Genomic DNA, 25,607 nt, shown 5'->3' on the forward strand with positions numbered 1-25,607 from the left:
CATTGGAAATACTGACATAGCTGAAACTAGCTGGTTGTAAAGTAGTACTAAGTGTAGCAGAGAGTTTGGGTAAGCTAAGAATTGAATGATAGCCCTGGATATGGCAGTTAGGGATACAAATGGCATCAAGAGCATTGCTGGGGCGGGGCGGGGGGTGCACCTGGGTGGCTCAGACGGTTAAGTGTCTGCCTTCGGCTCAGGTCATGATCCCGGGCTCCTGGGATCGAGCCCGCATCGGGCTTCCTGCTCAGCGGAGAGTCTTCTCTCTCTCCCTCTGCCTGCTGCTTTTGCTGCTTGTACACTCTCTCTCTCTGTCAAAAATAAATAAAATCTTTAAAATATATGTATATATATTAAAAAAAAAAAAAAAACATTGCCGGGGAAGTTGATTTGAGATAAACTACAGATCCAAAGGTAAACAAGTGGAGGCCTTACATGTCATGTTTTCTTTTTAAGAATTCTTTCATGAGGAGAGTGAAGAAAGAAACTTAACTATAACTGTAGAGGGTCAGGAAAGAGACCAGCATGCTTGTAAGCTGAAGGGAAATATTTAGTTGAGAGAGAAAAATCAGAGATAGAGAAAAAGAGATGACTAGTGCAGCCCGTTGAAGAAGTCAAGAGAGAATTGGTCAGGGAGTTTCTTCCAGGTGGCAGAATTAATTTTGAGCCATGGCCAATATATTTTATACTTTGGGATTAAAAGAAAGATGAGGTGTCTGTGTATACATCATTTCAGTAGAGGACAGGAAGAAGGAGTCAAGGATGGGTCATCAGTTGAGGGGAGGCACTTGATTTGAAACAGTTTTTGAGGGGAATGAGAGAGAGTTGATGAAGGGCAGGTAAAGTGATTCATGAGGAGTCATGACAGAAATCAAGAACTAATCCCATGTAAATAGGAGAATAGAGAAGTAAGGGGATGGAATTCATCTAGGGTTTGGGGCTCTGATGGACAGTAAAATGAGAAGGAGAGGATCATTATGAGGAGATACTGTGTATTTTTTAACCTCAGTTTTTAAAAAGTATTGATTGTAGTGATGGTTGCATGTCTCTGAATATAAAAACCACTAAATTGTATGCTTGAAATGGGTGCATTGTATTTAATTATATTACAATAAAGCTTTCTATATTTAAAGAATTGATTGAAAAATAAGTAATCTTTTGTCTTATTCAAAGAATACATTTTTTCTATTTTAAAAATAAGTTATCACATTTTTGTTTTGTTTCGTTTTTTGTTTTAACCCGCACCTTCTTGGGTACGGCTCTTTTTCCAGTCGTTGGGTAAGTCGGAGTGCCACGGCGCAGCGCAGGAAAGACCGCCTTCGCCAACACTCGGAGCACATTGGATTGGACAACGACCTGCGGGAGGTATGTGGGCTGCCTTCCCAGGATGCCTTACTCAACCCAGCCGTTGTTGCTGTGCAGGTTCTTCCGCATTCTTGTACAAAAAGGCTCAGTTTTATTTTAGAATAGTAATCCTTTTGTACTGACTTACAGCAGAAAACTCCTTTTTCCCCCCATTTTTGTAATTTTAATACACCTAAAATCAGGCTCTAAAACAAATCTCACTGTGTACAACAAGTAAAGGCTAAGTTTAGGATAAATTTTTAGTATGTCTCCTAGAGAGAAAAAAATGTACAAAAACAGATTTTTTAAGTTTCAAGCATAATTTAAACTTAGTAAGTAAAGATGTATTTGCTTGTGCTTTATCCTTGGCTTGCTGACACCATTTTTTAAAGTGTTTAGAAATTATTTTTGAATTAAGATCCTTATGCTTTAGTTGTACTACTTGAAAATAAAACCATAATTATACATTTGAATAATTGTAAGTTTTGACTATTGTGATCAAAGAAAAATGTAGTCAGAAGATCTGTTAACTATTTTCTAAACTCAGATGTGTAGAATTAAAGCAGAAAACATCATTCCAAATATATTGCTTTTCTGTTGAAATGTTCATACATTTATGATTTTAAACATTTTCTTAAAAAACCGAAGCATAATCTTTCTAGTGCTTTTCTTTGTGCTACCATATTTCCTTCTCTCCCCTCTGCTGTGACTTTATCATATGCATGCATGTTTTGCTTGTCTCTTTCTCCCTATCCTTTTCTTTTTTGCTTTTCTGTCATTGGCACTTCTCCATCCTCTTAGCCTTCCGGGGAACTTGTGGTCTGTCAGAACTCCATGGCATTCTGGGAGTGGGATCAGGGTCCACCTCCTCCTGCACGACTTCCTAAAAAATCCTTCTCTGAGTGCTGCCTGGTATGTTCTTTGCCTGAAAGTGCTTTGCAGATGTTCCTGAATCTTGTCTCTGGTGTTCCTTGAATTATCCACACGCGTGTGTGCACATAGCTCTAGAATGCCCCACATCACCTTGTGACGTGAATTGTCAGCCTCTCCACTTTGCTCTCCACTTCCTCTTTTGTCTGTTAACTTTTCCTGGTGGTGTGTGCTAACACGGGTAATTCTATACTGTTGGCAGGTAAAACTGATCACTGGAATTCCTAATTAGTGGTATTTTGGCAGGTGAGGGGTGGGGGGAGTTGTAGCGGGGCCAGAGACGTAGCACATTGTTGTTCTTCCAAAGGAGAAATGTATTAAATGGTCAAAGTCCCTTTTATTTAAGCATTTTGCAGAGATAAATAATTCATTTTGAACAGATTTTCTTTTCTTTTCTTTTCTTGCTGGGTTTTATCTCCACAGTATTTTGTCATCAAAATAATCTGTTTTGGGGATTAGGGAATAATCCCTTCCTAATCTGTTTTTTGGGGGTTTTTTTGTTGTTGTTTTGGTTTGGGTTTTTTTACTGTTTTTAGTTTGAAATTTATTTCCTTTATTCATGGTCTGTATTTTACGTGGTCAGAAAATCAGGTCATCAGTATAGGATCTTAGTTCTAAGAGGCACCTTTGAGGTCCCCTTGTCTAACATGACATGAAGTCCAAGAGACTTGCCCAAAGTTAAATGGACACACAAAGGCAGAGCTGGGCCTATAGCCCAGGACTGTTGATAGCCAAACTGGTACTCTTCCCAGTACCCCTGGATACCAGGTTGCACACAACAGCTACTCACCTGAGGGCAAGAGTAACTTAGGACTCCTGGTTTGTTGTTTTTGGCTTTGACAGAAATGAAAAAAGAGCATGGTAGAAATCTCAGAAGAAATCTGGGGTCACTTCCTTCTAGTACTGAAATGGACTTTCTTACAAAAACATTCCTTGTGAAAGATTTCTCTTTCTTCTCCATTTTTTACCTTAAAATAGACCTTTTCCTCCTGCTACTCCAAAGAAAATTATTTTTATCATCACTTGTTTACTGTAAAGGCATGCCTTCTATTTTTGCAATATACAGAGGCAACATCACTTCTTGCTGTGAGGAAGGGCCTCCTTGCCCACCGCCCCCCATATCCTTTATGTGTATGTGCAAGGAATGTTGCTCATTCCATGGCTTCAGCAGAGCTGCCCAGGAGGAGACTTGGCCCTATGGAGTTCACTCTTGGCTAATAATTATATTGCCCCATATGTGATGTGCTGTGTGCCTGGTAAATATGACCAAAGGATAGCTCCATTCTAGCTTGTTTTCATTTACAAAATAGAACCATAAACTTTAACAGTGCTTAAATTCCTAATCTAGTTATGGACTTAAAAGTCTAATTATTCATATATTTCAGAAAAAAAGAGAAATACCAAGACCTGTTCCTAGCCTCTTGCCTGTGTTTCTCACTCTTCTTCTAGCCAGTGTGTTTCTTCCTAAGCTAAATTGGATCCTTCCCCCTTCTTGAGAACTGAGTCCTGCCTTTGCACAAATCCTAAAGGCCGAGGAACTTGAGGCTGGGGAGAAACAACGCCTTCAACATTTGACAGCTAACATTTGTTTTTACCAGCCTTTTATCCCTGATTTGTAATATTCTAAATAATATCTGTACCACCTGAAATGTTAGGAAATGCAGGTGTTATAATTCCCAGATAGGATCTGCCTTATATTTCAGGTTGGTTTTTCTGAAGCTTTTCTTTCCCTGCTTTTTATTTATTTGAAAACTAACTTTCAGGATGTTTTGATAGACCTTATTACACTTAATTTCCCCAGGGACAATAGTTATCCTTCATTCTCAATTTTCCCTGTTTCTCTGACCCTCTAAAAGAGATTTGAAGTGAAAGATGCATACACAAATATTATGGGCACTAAATTCTTACAGCATTCATTTTTTTAAAAAATCTGTCCTTAAAATGATTGCACTGAAAAGGAAACAGATTATTTTGTTTATGTAGTAGCAGGTAAACTGATCAGTTGAATCTCTATAATCAGTGGGATTTTTTTTTAGAAATTTGTACAAGATTTAGCAGATTATTTTTCTTCCAAAGGGGAAATATTTTAAATGTACAAACTCCCTTTTATTTAAAGAATGTAAAGGATTTTACACATTTTCCCTTGTAATATCAAATTCTTCCCTTGAGATAGTAAAGATAGATTTCACATATGTGCCTGTGGGAGGATGTGCTGGCTCACAATCTCTCTCTCCCCTCAACAAACTGTGCTAGTTTTACTATATAACTTAGAGTAGTTATTCTCTAAATATGGCCCTAAGACACTTGGACTTTTTGGAGATTCTGCCCTGTGGTCCTGACACAAACATAAGCTATCTGGATGAGCTTTTGCAGGTGGCACAGAAAGAAGAGAGACAACAGGTGTCCTGTGGTAATCACCTGTAGTGATTTTTTTTTTCCTGGACATTCACTAACTAAAGCTCAAGAGCAGTGGACTGGGTTTCTGACTTTCTGGGTTTCTCTCTGAGCCATCACTATCTCTGAAAGTAATATAATGTCCCCACTTTCTCTTGATTGTGGAACAAGGGAAGGGGGGGAATGTAGCAAACATGTTCAGAGTGAGTTTGCAGTCTATTGCCCATTTTACAAATGAAAATGAGCACATAGGCCTGGAGTTTATAAAATTAGTTGCAGCCAGATTCTAGAGCTCCTGATTTTACTGTTACGATTCGATTAGAGAAAAGGGTTGGTTTGGAGAGCTCTAAGAGGCTAGCAGTATGTTAAGTCTCTTGATCTGTGGGGAGAGGAGGAAACAGTGGTTCTTGTGGAACCTTGGATTAGTAATCCAGAAACCCCAACTTTTTTCATCCCTATCATGATCCTGACTAATCACAACCCTGGGTATTCACAGTAAAAAGATTAAACTAGGTGAGCTCCATCTTATTATGAATGTGTTTTAACCTGACACGATTTCTGTTGCTCTCATTTCCACAGGCGTTAACGACTGGGGGGTGGGGGAACACGAATGTTCTCTGCCTCTTGGTGGCGCCAAAATTTGAATTGCTACTGCATGAGTACATTTACAGCCTTTTCTGCATCTTGTTTTTCCTCACTTGTTTGTGTAATGTTAAGAAAGTCGGGAAGACTATCTGATGTTTATATATTAAAAAATACTCTTTAATTTTTAGAAATATATGCAAGAGGCACGAAGTTTAGGAAAAAACCTGAGGCAACCCAAACTGTCAGACCTCTCTCCTGCAGTGATTGCACAGACCAACTGCAAATTTGTAGAAGGCTTATTGAAGGAATGTAGAATGAAGGTACGTGTTACTCACTGATGTGAGACAGTGTGCACTCAATTCCCATTTGAGCCTGTAGCTTTGCCAGAAGACAACTTTTACTGGGCCATAAACCTCATGTGCTCTTTACTGAGCTCATGAACCTTGATGGGTTCTCTGTTACCCACAGAATCAGTGACGTGGGAGCCCTGCACAGTTTTTCTCACCTTTTCAGCCATTGCTGTCTTCCTCTAAAACATGAACAGATACTAAGCCAGTCAAAAGTTGTGGGGCACCTAGCTGCCTGAGTTGGTAGAGCATGTGACTCTTTGGGGTTTTTCTGTTTGTTTGGTTTGGTGTTTTTTTTTAGAGAGAGTGAGGGGAGGGGCAGAGGGAAAGAATCTTCAAGCAGACTTCTCAACTGAGCGCAGAGCCCAAGACGGGGCTCGATTTCATGACCCTGAGATCATGACCTGAGCTGAAATCAAGAGTTGGACACTTAACTGACTGAGCCACCCAGGCACCTGGAACATGTGACTCTTAATCTCAGGGTCATGAATTCGAGCCCCATGTTGGATGTGGAGCCTACTTGAAAAAAAGAAAGTGTGCAGGAATGTGGTCATTTTATATGAAAAGCAACACATTTTTTGTATAGAACCTTTCCCATGCTCATACATGTATGTATACCCATAAGGAAGAAGACCTTAGCTGTGTTGTAGGTTTATATATATTACACACTAGTCTCTTCTTAGATACCATGTTTATCAAAGGTAGTAATACACACTGACAAAATTCAGGACATCATTTTAGCCAGTAATTTCATTCTTTTATTTGACAGTCATTTCTTGAGTACCTTCTGTATGTATTCAATAAATGCCCTATTTTCAGCATCAGCATACAGTGTTGAATCAGAGACAAGCTCCCCACCTAAAGGGACTAGAGTCTCTCTCTCTCTCCATTTTATAAGTGCAGCTAAGACTGCTGTAAATTACTTACTTAAAACTCATTTCCGGGCGCCTGGGTGGCTCAGTTGGTTAAGCGACTGCCTTCGGCTCAGGTCATGATCCTGGAGTCCCTGGATCGAGTCCCGCATCGGGCTCCCTGCTCGGCAGGGAGGCTGCTTCTGCCTCTGACCCTCCCCGCTCTCATGTGCTCTCTCTCTCATTCTCTCTGTCTCAAATAAATAAATAAAATCTTTAAAAAAAAAAAACAACTCATTTCCATTTCCCTTCCATTTTCTGGTGCATACTCATGAGCAGAGACAAGATAAAAGAGGAAAAGAGGAAGGAAAAAGAGGCCCGGTTCACTCATAAATTAGGGAGTCTGAAAAAATTTAGAGCTGCCTGTTTGTGTTGTGGTTTTTGCCTAAGTGCAATCAAAACTAACTGCAGATATTTTCAGTATGCCAAGATGCAGGGGCAGTGGAGGGTTAGTTGTGGCAGGATGGGTTTCAGATTCTTACAGTACATTTTCCGGTTCTGGTTTAATTCCCCAGTGTTACTCAAGTTAGTAATCTGAAAATTGTCAATCGTAAGTGTTTACATGGGGATACTTTAGTATTTTGGGGGGTGCCTGGGTGGCTTAGTTGGTTAAGCCACTGCCTTTGGCTCAGGTCATGATCCCAGGATACTGGGATCGAGTCCCGCATCAGGCTCCCCCTGCACTGCAGGGAGCCTGCTTCTTCCTCTCCCACTCCCTGCTACTCCCCCTGCTTGTTTTCTCCCTCTCTCTGTCAAATAAATAAATAAAATCTTTAAAAATAATAATAAAATAGTATTGTGGGGAGGCAAAATAAATATATATATAGCGAGAGATAGATAGATAAAATAGTATTAGAATCTCCCTCTAGTGACCCCCTATTTATCTGACAAAATACTAAAAGCATATGTGATATTAACTGCAGTTAGTTGACCACAGAGATCAAGACACTTTTTCCAAAGTAATTAAAAGTCTACAATTAGAAGTATAATGAAGAGGGAGCACCTGGCTTGCTCAGTTCATGGAGTGTGTGACATTTGATCTTGGGGTTGTACAGGGTTCGGACGTTAGGTGTAGAGATTACTTAAAAATAAAATCTTTTAAAAAAAAAGAAGAATGAAGGGAACCCAGGTCTCTGATCTAGTAGTTGACTTGTTGGTCTTTGGCTTCATTGCGGGGATAACACCTGTGACCATACATGATGCTTTCAGACAAAGCGCATGTTGGTGGAAAAGATGGGACATGAAGCAGTGGAACTGGGCCATGGAGAAGCAAACATAACCGGCTTGGAAGAGAACACCTTGATCGCCAGCCTCTGTGACCTACTGGAAAGGATATGGAGCCACGGCTTGCAGATCAAGCAGGTAATAGTCTCAGGAGACCCTGGTGACGTGGCTGGTTAGGAACCCTGTCAAGAAATGTAACGAGGAGCACCTGGGTGGCTCAGTCGGTTGAGCTTCCAACTCTTGATTTTGGCTCAGGTCATGATCTTAGTGTCATGAGATCAAGCTTGTGTCGGGCTCCGTGGCTCTGTACAGAGTCTGCTTGAGTTTCTCTCTCCCTCTTCTTTTGTCCCTCTCTCCCGCACTGTTTCTCTCTCTCTCTCTCAAATAAATAAATAAATCTTTAAAAAAAAAAAAAGAAAAGAAAAGAAATGAACAAGGAAGAAAAGATACAAAAATTAAAGGATATGTTCCTTTGTCACAGGATGACTAGAAATGCACCACCGGCTTTTTAATTCCAGAAAAAGAAAATAAAACCCATGATTAAGAAAGAGGTGGTTTGGGGCTCTTTCCTGGTAAACAGGAAAGGATAAAACATCACATTTACTGCAGAGGTTATATCCCATTGAGTCCATTAAGTGTCTGCTTTCGTCACTGTCCAGGAAAAAACTCTTTTAGCCAGAATTAACAGTTCTTTACCATTTTATGTTATGTAGTTATTCAGGGTGGAAAAAATCAAATGGTTTCTTTGCTTTTGTCCCTCTTATCTCCTGTTCTCATTTTTTTTTTCTCTTGTCGGCATATTCTTTCTTCTTCCCCTTCTCTTTCTCCTCTGGCTCCAGTTTTCTTCCCTAGCTGCCATCCCATACATCCAAACATATTTTGCCTATAAATGTACACAAATACATTCTGTGCTGCTAGAGCCTTTTAATTCTGTGGTTTCCAGTGTGGCCAGTTTAGACAGTCCTAATTACATACAACTAAGTAACACCTGAACTGAAGTGAGAAATCCCCATGCCTGTACTTCTGGCCTTTTGTTTAGCTGCCCTTCCCCAGGCTGTTGCTAATCTTTTCGGTGAGGCAAAGGAAGACCCTCATTTCACATGGACTGAGTTGCTCAGAATATCACACAGCTGGAATGGATATCTCCAAACTTCAAAATGACCATTTTGATGTGAATGGTTTTGATGAGAAGTTATTTTTTGATTATTTCTTATAAAATGAAAAACTTTTTTATACCTTGTAATTTCAGGGGAAGTCAGCTTTGTGGTCACATTTAATTCAGTTTCAGGACAGAGAAGAGAAGCAAGAGCACCTTGCAGAATCTCCAGGTGAGAGTTCATTGGTTTGTTTCTGCAGAACTGGCAGCATTAGACTATGTGAAGAATCAATACCATATGGCTTTGTCTTTACCTCTCTCTCAGGCTGAAACTTACCCACCTTGCCAGTAGTGGGATAAAGTAGAAGAAGCAAAATTACTTACTAGCTGTGAGATCTGGGAAAAGATCTTGGTCACTTGACCTTTCTGATCTTCAGCTTCCTCATCCATAAGACAGGGAAAATAATGTTAAGCTATGTAAAACTATAATGTTGATTAAGTAAGATAACATGTGGAAACCCCTAATGAATTATAAAGGATCATACAAGTATACCTTACTCTCACCAGTGTTAGGGTGTAGTGCATACTGGTTTTTTTTTTCCTTAAGTTTTATAACCATCATTAATAATCTTTTCCAGAAAAAACATCTATATATGTCTCAAAAGTCTTCAGGAGTCAGATTTCTTCAATTTATAGCAAGACACCACATGTTAGAAGTGTTATTATACTTTAGCTAATTAGAGTTATGTAGGATTCCTAGATGTTTTGCCTTCTATGTATTTTTCTTTATGTTAAAATAACCATTTATTTCACAAGTAGTAGTAATGGTAGAAAGTTAGTAGATATAAAATGTTTTATACTGAATCAGCAATTGGGGAACCTTTTCTAAAATTACGGATTTTAGACATTCAGAAATGTAAAAAAGATAGTATTTTTTAAAAACTCATAAGCCAACCACCAGCTTAAGGAAGCATTGCAAATATGATTGAAGCATACCCTACTTCCATTCCCCTCATTGCAATACTACCCTAAATGTGGTGTTTATTCTTGGAAATAATAGCTGTCTCTACTGAGACAGCTAGGAATATGAATTTGGGGCACCTGGGTGGCTCAGTTGGTTGAGCGACTGCCTTCGGCTCAGGTCATGATCCTGGAGTCCCGGGATCGAGTCCCGCATTGGGCTCCCTGCTCGGCGAGGAGCCTGCTTCTCCCTCTAACCCTCCCCCCTCTCATGTACTCTCTCTCTCTCTCATTCTCGCTCTCTCAAATAAATAAATAAATCTTTAAAAAAAAGGAATATGAATTTGATACTGCATTAACTGGAAGCTCCACTAAATAGAATGTCAAGGTTCTGATGTCCCAAGATGTAACTATATTTGTAAAGATTAAGATCAGGTTTAAAAGCATTCTCTAGTATCCATCTCCTTTGCCCCTTTTTCTGTTGAGAAAAAGTAAAAATGCATTGGTGTATGTCCTGGAACTATCTCTAACACTTACCTGTGTTCATAGAAAATTTAGCTGTTCAGATCATAAGACCATAACCCAGATAGCTTACCCTAATTAGAAAAAAATTTCTAGGAAGAAATAGCCATTTGTAGGATGAAACGTTGGAAAATCGAGCTCAATTAAGTAAGGCAGGGAGATTGGAGGTATTTGGCCCTTTTGTCAAATGTGGCATGCGAGCATGTCCAGCTGTCTGGTCAAGTGTTGGGTAGTTGAGGTGGCAACCGGAGACTCAGCTGTTTGCAGTGGCCTTTTATTAGTCAGGGGGACCAGCAAAACTCAGAAGTCAAGGCTAAGAAGTATCAAATGTGTCAAAGCCTCATACAGTGAACACACACACACGAAGTATGAACACAGGCTATATATTTTACTGATCCTAAGTAGGATTAATGTAAGCCATGTAGCTTTTGAAATCAAATTTACTGTCTGTTAGGAAGGGTGGATTTTACTATAAATATTGCTCTAACACTTCTGATGCTTCAGCCCACAATTTTAAAATATGACAGTGTGATATATGTATAAAAACATTAGCTTAAAAATATTTCATTATTGAGAAGCGATGTGTTCTAATTATATAGAAATTAGCAGTTTATTGACTTTTCTGCTTTTAAATCTGGGTGGGTTTTTTTTTTTTTCCCAAAAAATACTTCTGTTTACCAACTGTTAAGCATCCCAATTAATGGCAGTAAACAGTCTGCATTTTCATATCAAGGAGAGATCCTCTATGTACTTAGAAATTCACAGTATGTTTGAACACTGCTGTTACTAGCATTGAGCCAGGATGAGTCTCTATGATAGATCATTACTGTTCCTTCCGAAGCAACACAAAACGGGAGTCAGAGATATTTTAAAGGTTGTAGAAGAATGGAAAAAGTCTGTCTTAACAAGAAGGTCATAGCAGGGTAGATTATCTTAATTTTTTTAAATAGATTCTATTTTTTAGAGCAGATTTAGGTTCATGGCAATATTGAGCAGCAATACAGAGATTTCCCATATACTCTCCACCCCCACATATGCATAGTCTCCCTCATTATCAGCATCCCCTACCAGAGTGGTATGTTTCTTATAGTTGATGATCCTACGTTGACACATCAGTACCCAGAGTCCATAGTTTACGTTAGGGTTCACTCTTGGTATTGTACCTTCTGTGGGTTTAAACAAATGTATAGTGACATGGATTGACCATTATAGTATCAAATAGTGTAGTTTTACCACCCTAATAATATTCTCTGTGCTCCACTTACTTATCCATCTCTTTCCCCTAATCGCTGGCAACTACTGGCCTTTTTACTATATCCGTAGTTTTGCCGTTTCCAGAATGTCATATAGTTAAGAGTCATGTAGTATGTAGCCTTTCCAGATTGGCTTCTTTCGCTTAGTAATATGCATTTAAGTTTCCTCCATGTCTTTCAGACTGTCTTAATTTTGATCAAGTCACTGCACCTAGTAGGCTAGTTCGAAGTTCTATTGCAGAGACAGGATCTCAGAATGCAACTAATCCTAGAAAGAAGACTGTTCTTGACATATTACCCAAAAGTTTCTGCCTTTAAAAATGTTGGCCAGGGGTGCCTGGGTGGCTCAGTTGGTTAAGCGACTGCCTTCGGCTCAGGTCATGATCCTGGAGTCCCTGGATCGAGTCCCGCATCGGGCTCCCTGCTCGGCAGGGGGTCTGTTTCTCTTTCTGACCCTCTTCCCTCTCGTGCTCTCTGTCTCTCATTCTCTCTCTCTCAAATAAATAAATAAAATCTTTTAAAAAAAATAAAAATAAAAATGTTGGCCAGCTTAGACATAGGTGGTGTTCTTAAACCTTGCATCTTTGGACAAGGTTCCACTAAACTTTAAATGGATTTTTAAATCAGTTGGCAAAGAGTGGAGTAGGATGCAGGAGGGGGTGGAAATACTGCTTTTAAATGGTTATTCTGGGTCTAGCCCTAGAATTTTGAGAGACTCTTCAATTATCTTCATCAAAATTTTTCTGTTAGAGGGGCGCCTGGGTGGCTCAGTTGTTAAGTGTGTGCCTTCGGCTCAGGTCATGATCCCAGGGTCCTGGAATTGAGTCCCACGTCGGGCTCCCTGTTCAGCGGGGAACCTGCTTCTCCCTCTGCCCCTCCCCCCATGTGCTCGCTTGTGTGCTCTCTTTCTCTCTCTCAAATAAAATCTTAAACAATTTTTTGCTATTGAGATGCCTAGCAGTCATTAGAGCGTGCAGCTCTTGCTCTCAGGGTCCTGAGTTCAAGCCCCACATTAGGCATAGAACTCACTTTAAAAATAAAGTTTTTCTTTACTTACTTGCCTGCGGACTGTAGATGGTTCTATAAAAACAATGCATACAGTCTCTATGCTCTACAGACTTCCTGCCCATGTAGCAGCTTTGATTCAGGCAGATAGACAAAAAGAATTCCGGTGGCTAAATATTAAATCCACAAGTGTTTATGTTGAAGGAGAAAGTGGCCTGTTACATTTGAGTGTGTTAAAATAAGAAATAGGAATATAGGTATACATTTAAATCATGTATAAATTTCTCTTCTGGAGTAGACTTCATGGAAACCTTCTTAGAGTTTAGATCTCTAGGTGAAAAGTATGGCTTCACTCATTAACTGCTTTCTGCTCAGAGGCTTCTGAACTGTTCCCTCCAAAGTCACTAATAAATTACTATCTTGGTTTCCTGGGGCTGCCGTAATGAAACACCACAAACTGAGTGGCTTACACAACAACTGTCTCATGGTTCTGGAAGCTAGAAGTCCACAATCAAGGTGTCAGCAGGGGTGGTCCCTTCTGAGGGTTGTGAAGGAGAATCTGCCCCCTCTCCCCTCCTAGCTTCTGGTCATCTCAGAAATTTCTTGGCCTTTAAATGGCATATTCCATGTGTCTTCATCTTTTCTCTACTCCTGTCTTTGTATCCAAATTTCCCTTTTATAAGGTCATACACCAGTCACAATGGATTAAGGCACACCCTAATGACCTCATCTTAACTTGATCATCTACAAAGACCCTATTTCTGAATAAGGTCACATTCATAGGTCCTGGGAGATGGAACTTCTACGTCTTCTTGGGGGACATAATTCAAACCATAATATAACTACTATTGCCTACCTCCTATGTTGTCCTCCAACTATCTGGTTAACAGATTATTCACAAATCTCTTTCTCCAGCCCTGGTTCCTACACATCCATCCTTGATGGCCCAGTGGGACCTCAAACTCAGCATATCTGATAACAAACTAATTATCTCAGCACCTCTCCCTCTGTCCCTGTTAGGCTTTCTCCCTTCTCTCCACATTATTTAATGGAAACAGTACTCTTCTCTCAATCAAGCTTAGAAGCTAGAAAGTCATCTGGAATATAACAGAAAGCCCAGTGGACATGACATCAGAACACTCTGCCCCTTTTGATGAATGTGTACAATTGGGCGGGTTTCTTGACCTCTTTGAGCCTCAGTTTCTTCATTTGCAACATTAAGATTAACAAATCCAAAGGAAAGTAATAATTCAATGAGATAATTTTTATTAAATCATTTTATATTCATACTTAATATTGTTCTTGACTCTTGGGTCTTGCTCACTTTCTACATCAAGTCATTAAGTTCTGTGGGGTTTTTTTGTTTCTTTTTTTTTTGCTTTGTTTTTTTTTTTTAAAGATTTTATTTATTTATTTGACAGAGAGAGACATCAACAGAGGGAACACACGCAGGGAAGTGGGAGAGGGAGAAGCAGGCTTCCCGCGGAGCAGGGGGAGCCCGATGTGGGACTCGATCCCAGGACCCTGGGATCATGACCTGAGCCGAAGGCAGTTGCTTAACCAACTGAGCCACCCAGGCGCCCCTGTGTTTTTTTCCACTGCATATTTCTCCTCTTCGTTCTCCCTGGCTGCCACGGTATTAGTTCATCCATAAGCTGGCCTGTGAAATAACTTCTAGCTCATCACCCTTATTTCTCTTAAACTGTCGTACTGTCACTGTAGTTAACTAACTAAAAAAGCACTCAGGAGCATAGCATTCTTTTCAGAATCCTTCCTGCCATCCTAGGAGTTGTACAGATTTCTATTTTGTCATTTAAGTCTCCGCCATCTGGCCCTAAATAGTCTCATTATCTTCCATGAGTATTTGTTGAGCATGTATGTGGTATGGGACCTCCACCAGGCCCTGTAGGTATTCTTTTTTTTTTTTAAAGATTTTATTTATTTATTTGACAGAGAGATAGAGAGCACAAGTAGGCAGAGAGGCAGACAGAGGGAGAGGGAGAAGCAGACTCTCCACTGAGCAGGGAGCCCGACGCGGGGCTCGATCCCAGGACCCCGGGATCATGACCTGAGCTGAAGGCAGCCGCTTAACCGACTGAGCCACCCAGGCGCCCCGGCCCTGTAGGTATTCTAAGAAAAGAATACGACTGAGCCTCAAGAGGCATATAGTTTAACAGTAATAGAAATGTTAAATTATGCTAAGTTTATATTAGGTGTTCAGTTTCACTGGTCCTGTTAGAGGTAATGACATCTAACAGTGTACCTTGGGAAGAGAAACTATTCAGGAAAGATTCCACAAAGAGGCAAAATTAAAGCTAAGTTTCATTTTATTTTATTTATTGAGAACTTACTTTGAGCTAGGGAGTATTCTAAGTGCTTTGCATCTATTTGAATAAGGTAGGTATTGCTACTGACCCCAATTTGCAGATGAGAAAACAGACCATGGAGAGGTTAAGTTACTCACCCAAAGTCAGTGAGCTGTTAAGTTCTCTGTAGGGTTTGAGAAAGCCATGTTTTTAACTATTAAGCTGGAGTGCTCTCAAGCTGAAATGCTAAATAGGCTGTAAACAAGGAGAAAGATACAGAAGTGTTAAAGGGTGAGCCAAAGACTTTAACAAATTGCATGGAGACATAAAAAAGAACATCATTTGGGGGCACCTGGGTGGCTTAGTCGTTAAGCATCTGCCTTCGGCTCAGGTCATGATCCAGGGTCCTGGGATCGAGCCCCACATCGGGGTCCCGGCTCAGCGGGAAGCCTGCTTCTCCCTCTGCTGCTCCCCCTGCTTGTGCTTTCTCTCTCTGTCAAATAAATAAATAAAATCTTTTTAAAAATGTTTAAAAACAAGTGTTTTATAAAGTACATCATATGTTTAAGAAACACTGATCAGGGAAGAGTGGAGAAAATAGGGTTCCAAAATAGAATGCCCAAAAAATGCTTAGGCCTGTGAATGCTCTTATTGTGGATGCCACTGCTCTTTAAATGTCAGGCTCCTCTTTATTAAGCCTCTTGCCTGCGCTCTGCTTCCAGAGGCATGATTCCTTCTTGTCGTCATGTCTCCCTCTAGCCAGGTTGCTGATTATGGTTTCAGTTCCTTTTCCTGTCTCATGATCTTTTTTTTTTTCTCTTTTTCAACCTATTTCTTACCACTAGTGTGGCCCTCTTTCATGCTATCTAATCATCTGGAGTGTAGAAGCGTTCTCTGAACTTTTTACTTTCTCCCCAAAAAGAGAGGTGTGCTTTCATTAACTACATACTTAAATGGTGAGAGTCTCAGGAAGACTAACAGCACATTCCCTGCAAGTCACTGGAACAGTTTCCTTGGTGTCTGTTACCTCTTGGGTATCAAGATAAAGCAGTGTTTTTAGTGACCCATTGAAAACTCCCATCTGAAACAGCCATGACAGATGGCCTATTTATCACCCACCTGGTGTGGAAGGCCCTCAAAAGAACTGCCTTTCGGTTGGCCTGGCCACAGTCTCTTTGTCCTGGCAGCGCTCATTCATACCTGCCAAGTATCAGCCCAGCCGCTGCCACCAGGTGCCGAAACATGCAGACCCTAAGACAACAGAATGTTCCAGGCCAGCTTCACATGTGTGTGTTTCTGCACTGTACCCTAGCCTCTCCAAAGTAGAATGGATCTAAAAATGAGAAAATGTAGGTTTAATATACAGTAAAACCCACATCTTAAATTCTCATGTTATCAATGTATTTGCAAAGTGTGATGTTACAATTTAGTTTTCATTTACAGATAGAAAAATGGAGATAAAGAAAGGGCACAGAACTCCACAGCATCCCATTTAAAGTGAAATCGAGCACTCCCAACTGCAATACGTTAGCCAACAATTGATTGCTTAGCTCTTGCTATATAAGGGAACAATTTTTCCTTCTTCTATAAATGTTAACCATTCAAGCTCCAAAGAGAATGACTCACAGATATTATACTTCTAAATGTCCATTTAGATTACTCACTTTGCATGATATACTGTACTTTGGATTCTGAACTTTGAAGTAGAAACTTACCAAACTAGAGAGCCCAGACTCTTAGATTTTCCATTTTAAACACTCTTTCACAGTATAAAGAAATTATGTGATTGTAATTTATGAACCCAGAGATAATTCACATACTTAGTAGCTTAATTTATAGACATTCCTTTCTTGTAGTTATCCAGAGCTATTTGAATGAGTTTAGAAAAAGACTGGTCCTCATGGCCAAAATTTGCACACATTGCATTATTTGCTAAGTGGGCTTTTATGATTCATTTTAAATTCCCAAACGCAGCCCCAGATTAATTAGAAAGAAAATAGCTGTTTTACTGTATTAATAAAGTAGCATCATTCAGGGGGAAAAAATGAGCTTTTCTGTTTTCTTTAGTTCTTATCAAAGTAATTTGAAAGTATTTATTTATAGAATGTGAACCATGTAGATTTTTTTTTTTGTCCTTGCTGTTATTTTTCTAATACTTTGCTGATATTTTTTTACATAGTTGCCCTTGGACCAGAAAGAAGAAAATCTGACTCAGGAGTTATGTTGCCAACACTCAGGGTCTCTCTTATCCAAGACATGAGGTATATATGCTAGCATTTGATGATAACTGTCAAATATTTATGGCTTTCACTTATATTGCTCAAATAATTATGGCTATGTGTATTTTTTATGTATTATGCTTATGTATTCTGAGGAAAACATTTTTTATAATCTTACTTATTTTACTTTTAAACTATTATTTTTTTCCTAGTATTAAATTCAAAGGGAAAATACAACTGAGAAGAGTTTTAAAGTAGCTAAATTATTTTATAAGTTCTTTGTTCAGTTTTTAAAATCTCCTTAAATACCTGCTGCCCACAGACACAGACCAAAAAAAATCTGCAAATAATGACAAGTTACTTGGCAGAAAAACTGCTGTCACGTAGGTTTAATTTGAAGTAAATGCAAATCTGAGAATTACCAGTTGCAATTACTGGTCTTAGAAATCGTGAGAAAGAATCGAGATATCTGGGCGCCTGGGTGGCTCAGTCGTTAAGCGTCTGCCTTCGGCTCAGGTCATGATCCCAGGGTCCTGGGATCGAGTCCCACATCGGGCTCCCTGCTCGGCGGGAAGCCTGCTTCTCCCTCTCCCACTCCCCCTGCTTGTGCTCCTGCTCTCGCTGTCTCTCTCTCTGTCAAATAAATAAATAAATAAATAAATAAATAAATAAAATCTTTAAAAAAAAAAAGAATCGAGATATCTAAAATAGATTTATTGAATGAGGAAGACAGAGGCTTTTTTCTTTTAAACATTTTAGGCACAACGCTTAGCTCTTAAAATATGCAGGCTTATAGTCGATGTTACAACATTAGAACACTTAACTTCCCGTTTATGGTTTATTGCTTTCTTAATATTAATTATTGATGTTTATTTGATTTGTCAGATACTTGGAACTGAAAAGCATAACTCTTTTTTTTTTTTTTTTTTAAGATCTTATTTATTTAGGGCGCCTGGATGGCTCAGTTGGTTAAGCGACTGCCTTCGGCTCAGGTCATGATCCTGGAGTCCCGGGATCGAGTCCCGCATCGGGCTCCCTGCTCAGCGGGGGGTCTGCTTCTCCCTCTGACCCTTACCCCTCTCATGTGCTCTCTCTCTCTCTCAAATAAATAAATAAAATCTTAAAAAAAAAAAAAAAAGATCTTATTTATTTATTTGACAGAGACACAGAGAGAGAGGGAACACAAGCAGGGGGAGTGGGAGAGGGAGAAGCAGGCTTCCCGCTGAGCAGGGAGCCCGATGTGGGGCTTGATCCCAGGACCCTGGATCATGACCCAAGCCAAAGGCAGATGCTTAATGATTGAGCCACCCAGGCGCCCCGAAAAGCATAGCTCTTAAGAGTGGTGGCTTACTGCAGTGGTTACACATCCTGGCTTTACTGCTTGAACTGTGTGACTTTAGGCAATTTTTGTAACTTCTCTGTGCCTCAATTAACCCATCTCTGAAACAGAGATAAAAACTATTCTCTAGCTCATAGGATTGTTATGAGAATTAAATGAGTTAGTCCATTACTATAAAAAGTTTCAAGAAGTACTTGGCTCATAGTAAGTTTCAGTAAATGTTAGTTTTTGTTATCTGAATCAATTTATATATTTATATCTCCAATGCTCTTATTCCTTGCTAGACAAAATATAGTTGCTCTCAAAGAATCTTACGATTCCTTTTTTTATGTTATGTTACATCATTAGTTTTTGATGTAGTGTTCCATGATTCATTGTTTGCATAACACCCAGTGCTCCATTCAGCACGTGCCCTCTTTAATACCCATCACCAGGCTAACCCATCCCCCCACCCCCCTCCCCTCTAGAACCCCTCAGTTTGTTTCTCAGAGTCCATAGTCTCTCATGGTTCATCTCCCCCTCCAATTTCCCCCCCTTCATTTTTCCCTTCCTACTATCTTCTTTTTTTTTTTTTTTTAAACATATAATGTATTATTTGTTTCAGAGGTACAGGTCTGTGATTCATCAGTCTTACAATTCACAGCACTCACCACAGCACATACCCTCCCCAATGTCTATCACCCAGCCACCCCATCCCTCCCACCCCCCACCACTCCAGTTATGATTCCTTTTGATGGCCAGCATGAGAATAGTTGTAACTCTGAGGGAAAAATGATCTCCAGCTCTCTTAATGGAAAAATAAAACCACATGTGTTCTACAGTGATTTCATAGTAGAACCTAACTTCTAAAACCTAATTAGGAGATGGTCACAACACATAAGGCTATCCTACTCCTGCCAGTTTTCTGCTTACTTACTTTTATCTCCTTCATGTTGTTCTTCGGGGAGAGGGGTATCCTGCTTAGATATACTCCCTTTGCTTTGTAAGAGACACAGCATAGCTTCCTGGTTAAGACCTCAGGCTCTGGAACCAGCCTACAGAGGTTGCTGTTTCAGCTCTGCCATGTACTAGCTCTATAGCCCCAGACAGTTACTTACGCTCCCAGTTTTCTCACCTCTGAAATGGGATAGTAACAGTCTTTCTCTCAAAATGTTGGTGTAAAGATTCAGTGAGGGGTGCTTGCGTGGCTCAGTTGGTTAAGTGTCTGACTCTTGGTTGCAGCTCAGGTCAAGATCTCAGGGTCATGAGATTGAGCCCCGTGTCAGGGCCCAGTGCGGAGTCTGCTTGTCCCTCTCCCTCTCCGTCGTCCCCCTCTGCTCCTCCCCTGACCTGCACGCGCGCGTGCGCACACACAGACACAATGCTCTCTCTCTCAAAAAAAAATAAATCTTAAAAAAGGTAAAATAAAATAAAAAGATTCAGTGAGGTAATAAATCTAAAGAACCCAAAATAGGCCTAGAAACAAATATGTGTATACTTACTCATGCATATATATACATATACATTTATTTCTGCTTCCAACTTTATTTACGTGTGTGTGTATACATATACCTCACAGACAATTCTTTTTATTATTTATTATTTTTTTAAGATTTGATTTATTCATTTGAGAGAGAGAGCAAGAAAGAGCATGAGCAGAGGGGAGAGGGAGAAGCAGGCTCCCCACTGAGCAGGGAGCACGACACAGGACTTGATCCCAGGACCCTGGGATTGTGACCTGAGCCAAAGGCAGATGCTTAACTGACTGAGCCACCCAGGTGTCCCAGAAGTCTTTTTAGAAAACAACTTTGAGGGATGCCTGGGTGGCTCAATCAGTTAAGCGTCTGCCTTCAGCTCAGGTCATGATCCCAGGGTCCTGGGATTGAGCCCCACATCGGGCTCCCTGCACAGTGGGGAGACTGCTTCTCCCTCTCCCTCTGCCTGCCGCTCCCCCTGCTTGTACTCTCTTTCTGTCAAATAAATAAAATATTAAAAGTAAAATTGGTGATATGGTCCTAGACTTAACCTGCCTGGGCCTGAGCTTCCACATCTGTAAAAAGAAGCTAAGCAATATGACTTCTTAAGTTTCTGTTCTGTATTCTAAAATTAAGTTGATTAGTAAAAAGTATCTTAGCAATCACCACCTTTTTAAAGCTCCGAAACTGTAACCAAAATAATTGAATAGTTTGGCCAGTTGAATCAGGTAAAGATATAAAGATATAAACAAAAATGTTAGATAAGCACACATAACACACACACACACACACCCTCATGCACACTCACAGAGTTTAAAATAGGCAAATCCTTGGGGCGCCTGGGTGGCTCAGTCGTTAGGCGTCTGCCTTCGGCTCAGGTCATGATCCCAGAGTCCTGGGATCGAGCCCCATGTCGGGCTTCCTGCTCCGCGGGAGGCCTGCTTCTCCCCCTCCCACTCCCCCTGCTTGTGTTCCCTCTCTCCCTGTGTCTCTCTCTGTCAGATAAATAAAGTCTTTAAAAAATTAAAAAATAAAGGGCATTGTGTGTCATGCTAAGTTTAAAAAAATAATAATAAAAATAAAATAAAATAGGCAAATCCTTCATTTAACAATTAATTGAGCACCAATTATGTGTTGGACTCCATTAACACTTACTAGCAATTCAATAGTTTTCAATGTCAGATAGATTGCCTCTCTCACGAAGTTTAAAAGTAATGTTAGAAGAACAAATAACTGCTATGGAGAGGATTAAAATAGGGGTGTGAACAAGTGTGACTGGGTAGCTGCTTTTTTTTTTTTTTTTTTTTAAGATTTTATTTATTTATTTGAGAGAGAGAATGAGAGAGAGAGAGAGCACAAGAGAGGGGAACAGGAGAGGGAGAAGCAGACTCCCCGCCGAGCAGGGAGCCCGACTCGATCCCGGGACTCCAGGATCATGACCTGAGCCGAAGGCAGTTGCTTAACCAACTGAGCCACCCAGGCGCCCTGGGTAGCTGCTTTATAACAGATGATCTGGGCTGGCTTCTTGGAGGAAGCAGTATTTGAACTAAGATGCAAATGACAAGAAGGAGGCTAGCCTGTGGAAGTTCTTTTGGAGGTATCAGAGGAAAGCTATCAGGTGAGGGGAATAGGTAGAAAAAGGCTCCAGGGCAACAAGCAAGGCAGGCATGCTGAGGAACATATGAGGGACAATGGCAGAAGATAATGCTGTCAAATCAAGTCAGCTCTGCCAGCCAGGGCAAGGGATTTGGATTTTTTTTTAAAAAGATTTGATTTATTTATTTGAGAGAGAGAGAGTGTGTGTTCACAAGCAGGGGGAGGAACAAAGGGAGAGGGAGAAGCAGACTCCCCGCCGAGCAGGGAGCCCAGTGCGGGACTTGATCCCAGGACGCTGGGATCATGACCTGAGCCGAAGGCAGACACTTTAACTGACTAAGCTACCCCAGCATCCTGGCCATATGGCCAATTAATAGCAGAAATGGAACTAGAACTAAGGTTTCCTGACCATAGGTCAGGTCTCTTTCTAACTAGATGCAGGCTCTCAGCCTTTGCCACATTGCCAGGAAAATACCAACCATGAGTAGACACAGACAAGTCAGCAGTAGTGTAGGGTGCACATCAGTTTAAATATAATTTAGTATAACCTTGACTAAATCTCTATTTGTTTAGGATACTCAACTGAAAAATCGATGTCCTGTGACTTAACATATAAGGGTTACTTTGGCTTTCAATTTTCAGTCTTTGTCTTATAAAAAATCTGAAAAAAGACCCCCAAGTATCCTAAAATGATGTTTTGACCAAATGATAGATGCTTTTAATAAAACTTGACTGGTTGGCAGGGTGCCTGGCTGGCTCAGTCGGTAGAGCATTCAACTTTTGATCTCGGGTCCCAAGTTCAAGCCCCACATTGGGCATAGAGTTTACTTTAAAAAGAAAAAATGTGGTTGATTGCTTTCAAAAAGTGTTTCATAAGGTAGAACGGCATTGCCAAAAAAAGACTTCAGGGTTTTTCCCCTAACATTTTATCATAAAAAATTTTAACTGTACAAGGAAGTCAAAAGATTTTACAATGAACACATTCTTATACCCACCACATAGATTCTGCTTTCTTTCTATGTTTTTGTTTTTTGTTTTTTTTAAGATTTATTTATTTGAGAGAGAGCAAGCACACTTGTGAGCGGGGAGGGGGGAGCGACAGAGGGAGACAAAGGTAAGCAGACTCCCGGCTGAACCCCGAGATCATGATCTGAGCCAAAATCAAGAGTCAAATGCTTAACTGACTGAGCCACCCACATGCCCCTTTTTTAAAAAATTGTGGTAATGATAAAAAAGAATTAAACCTTGCCATTTGCAAAAACAAGGATAGAGCTAGAGTATAATCCTAAGCAAAATAGAAGAAGATAAATACCATAGGATTTCACTTACATGTTGAATTTAAGAAACAAAACAAATGAACAAAGAGGAAAAAAGAGACAAGCCAAAAAAACTAGACTCAACTATAGAGAACAAACAGATGGTTACCAGAGGGGAGGTGGGTGAGAGAATGGGTGACAAATACATATATAATAATTTTATATATGTTTTATGTGTATACATAAAACATAAAACCTACCATTAAGTGTATTCACAGTGTTGTGGAACCATCACCACTGTCCATCTCCAGAACTTTTGTCATCCCAAACTGAAACTCCTTGCCCAATGAACAATAAATAAGTAATTCCCCATTCTCCCTTCTCCCCCAGCCCCTGGCACCCACTATTTAATTTTCTGCCTCTGTAAATTTGCCTATCCTCATTTAAGGGGAACCATGCTTTTTGCATCTGGTTTTTTCACTTAGTCTTCACTTTTTGAAATCTTCATTATCAGATGTTTATAATGTTTATCCGTGTTGTAGCATGTCAGAATTTCCTTCCTCTTTTAGGTAAGGATTCCATCTTACATATATACATTTTGTTTATTCATTTATCTATCAGTAGACATTTGGGTTGTTTCCACCTTTTGGCTATTGTGAATACTGAGAATGTGGGTATACACGTATCTGTTCAAGTCCCTGCTTTTAGTTCTTCTAGGCAAATACCCAGAAGTGGATTTACTTGATCATATGGTAATTCCATGTTTAATATTTTGAAGAACGACCATACTCTTTTCCACAGCGGCTGTACCATTTTATATTCCTACCAGCAATGCACAAGGATTCCAATTTCTCCACCTCCTCACCCACACTTGTTATTTTCTGGGTTTTTTTTTTTTAACAATAGCCATTCTGATGGGTATGACTTCCCAGTTTCTTTTGGCATACATAGCCACACTCTTTCGAGGTCTTCATAGTCCATATGCTAGAGTCTCTTCAGCTTTATGAGCTCAGAAACCAAATAATTAGTAAACCAAAATGTAGTCAGATTCTAAGATACTGAATCCTACTAACCAAGACATTTACTTCAGATACCTAAGAGAGATGTAAAAATAATGGGCTGGAGTTCGGTCATCTGTCAACTCTGGTCACATCTAGACCACGTAAGGAGAGAGTCACAGGAAGCCAGTGAAACCAAAACATTATTTCCCTAACCAGATGACTTGAATTCACCAATATGGATATTCTCTGCCTGGAAGCTAGATAAAAATCAGAAGATTGCTTGCTATCTTCAGAAGCAGAGATGTGGAAGCCTAATCATCCAGCTCTACACTAGTGATCCTCATGCTCCTGGGACTGATAGCATCTCAGGAAGCTCTGAAGAAAACACTGCCGGTGGTTGTCTCTCCCTTTTCTCTGCTTCCATTCTGGCCCTTTAAGATGGCGTTTTATACATTGTTGTTCTTATTCAAGATATATTTACTTTAGAGTTTTACTCTTAGTGGACAGGATTATTTCCCTGTTTTCAGGTTCTTGACAAGTGCTTCATTTTAGTCCCTAATCATTACCTGGATAGCTGATATAGATGTTTTCTCCTTAAAGAAAAACACCGAAGGAATATTCTAAACCTTGATTTATAGGGACGCCTGAGTGGTTCAGTCGGTTAAGGCCCTTCCTTCAGCTCAAGTCATAATCTCGGGGTTCTGGGATCAAGCCCTACGTCAGGCTCCCTGCTCAGTGGCGAGCCTGCTTCTCTCTCTTCTCTTTCGCTATCCCTGTCACTATCTCTGTTGCTATTTCTGTCTGTCTCTCTTTCTCAAATAAATAAAATCTTTTTTAAAAAAAATAAAATAAACCTTGATTTCTTTCAGTCTAGACAATTAAAGAAAAAACCAATTTTCCAGGATTAGTATACCTCTCTGAGTTCCTGTTCTCTCTCGGGCATATGTCTCTGTTGGTACCTCCTGTCTTTCCAGGTTTCTCTCTTGAGGCAAAAAGACATGGCACTTTGAGTCCTCATAGTTGTAAAGAGTCTTGGCACCAGATTGCTTAGCTTTGAGTCCAGGACAGATATATCTAAAGGCTTTCCCCTTTGTCTTAGTATCTTAGACAACTCCCCAAAACCTTCGTAGATGCCAGGTATCACCAGACTGTCCATTGTAGAATGATTTTTTGTTCCATAGAGAAAGGCTGGGGACAGTAAGTAATTATACAGATTCTGCATTTAAAAGATACTATCATGGTGTTACCAATATTACCAATTTCTTTCCAGAGTAGCCATGTACATGTCATCTAACTGTTCAAATAGACTTTTTTTCTTAATGATATTGTAACTGATGTTGAGGAGTTCAGGAGAATATTACATGACCAAGGAGACTGTGAATACTATAATCCAAGTCTGGGTATTCTGACTCTGTAAACAAATGAACAGGATGTCTAAGTAGATCCTAGAAAAATTGTATTTATAAAGATGAGAATAAATTACCTGAGGGTAAATTAGCCAGTTCCTTCTTATCTTTTTACTAATAATGTGTACATACATGCTTATGAGTATCTGGCTTTATTCTACACTAAAATTAAGTAGTTATGATTGATTTTGTTACCCTGGGAAGGAATATTTTGAGGAATTTTTATGTCTGTACAGAATATGAACTTAAACTAAAATCAGCTAATCCTTAATTTCTCTAATAAATAATACCAGGTTTAAGTGAGTGAATGAATGAACGAACGAATGAACAATACTGGGTTTTGTTAATGATACATATTGTGAAGTAAGCACTGATTTTGGATTCAGGAAATGTGGATTCAAATTTAGAGGTACTGCCACTCTTAGAAATCATTTGGTTTTAGGGAACAGAAGCCCATTC

At 39.9% G+C, this 25,607-nt stretch overlaps 1 protein-coding gene across 5 annotated transcripts in view; it reads left to right on the plus strand.

Moving 5' to 3' along the window:
• DENND5B (DENN domain containing 5B) overlaps positions 1-25,607 on the plus strand; it is a 191,558-nt gene that overhangs the window by 136,530 nt on the left and 29,421 nt on the right. For 4 of the 5 annotated variants that reach the window (XM_035027958.1, XM_035027959.1, XM_035027961.1 and 1 more), the window contains 5 exons: positions 1,272-1,365; positions 5,442-5,573; positions 7,721-7,873; positions 8,985-9,063; positions 17,057-17,138. In XM_035027958.1, coding sequence (XP_034883849.1) covers positions 1,272-1,365; positions 5,442-5,573; positions 7,721-7,873; positions 8,985-9,063; positions 17,057-17,138 — 540 coding nt within the window. The remainder of the gene's footprint in view (positions 1-1,271; positions 1,366-5,441; positions 5,574-7,720; positions 7,874-8,984; positions 9,064-17,056; positions 17,139-25,607) is intronic. The other variant, XM_035027962.1, reaches the window with a different exon arrangement.

This window comes from Mirounga leonina, unplaced genomic scaffold, assembly GCF_011800145.1.
Source record: "Mirounga leonina isolate KUSES-001 unplaced genomic scaffold, KU_Mleo_1.0 Mir_201, whole genome shotgun sequence".
Taxonomy (NCBI): domain Eukaryota; kingdom Metazoa; phylum Chordata; class Mammalia; order Carnivora; family Phocidae; genus Mirounga; species Mirounga leonina.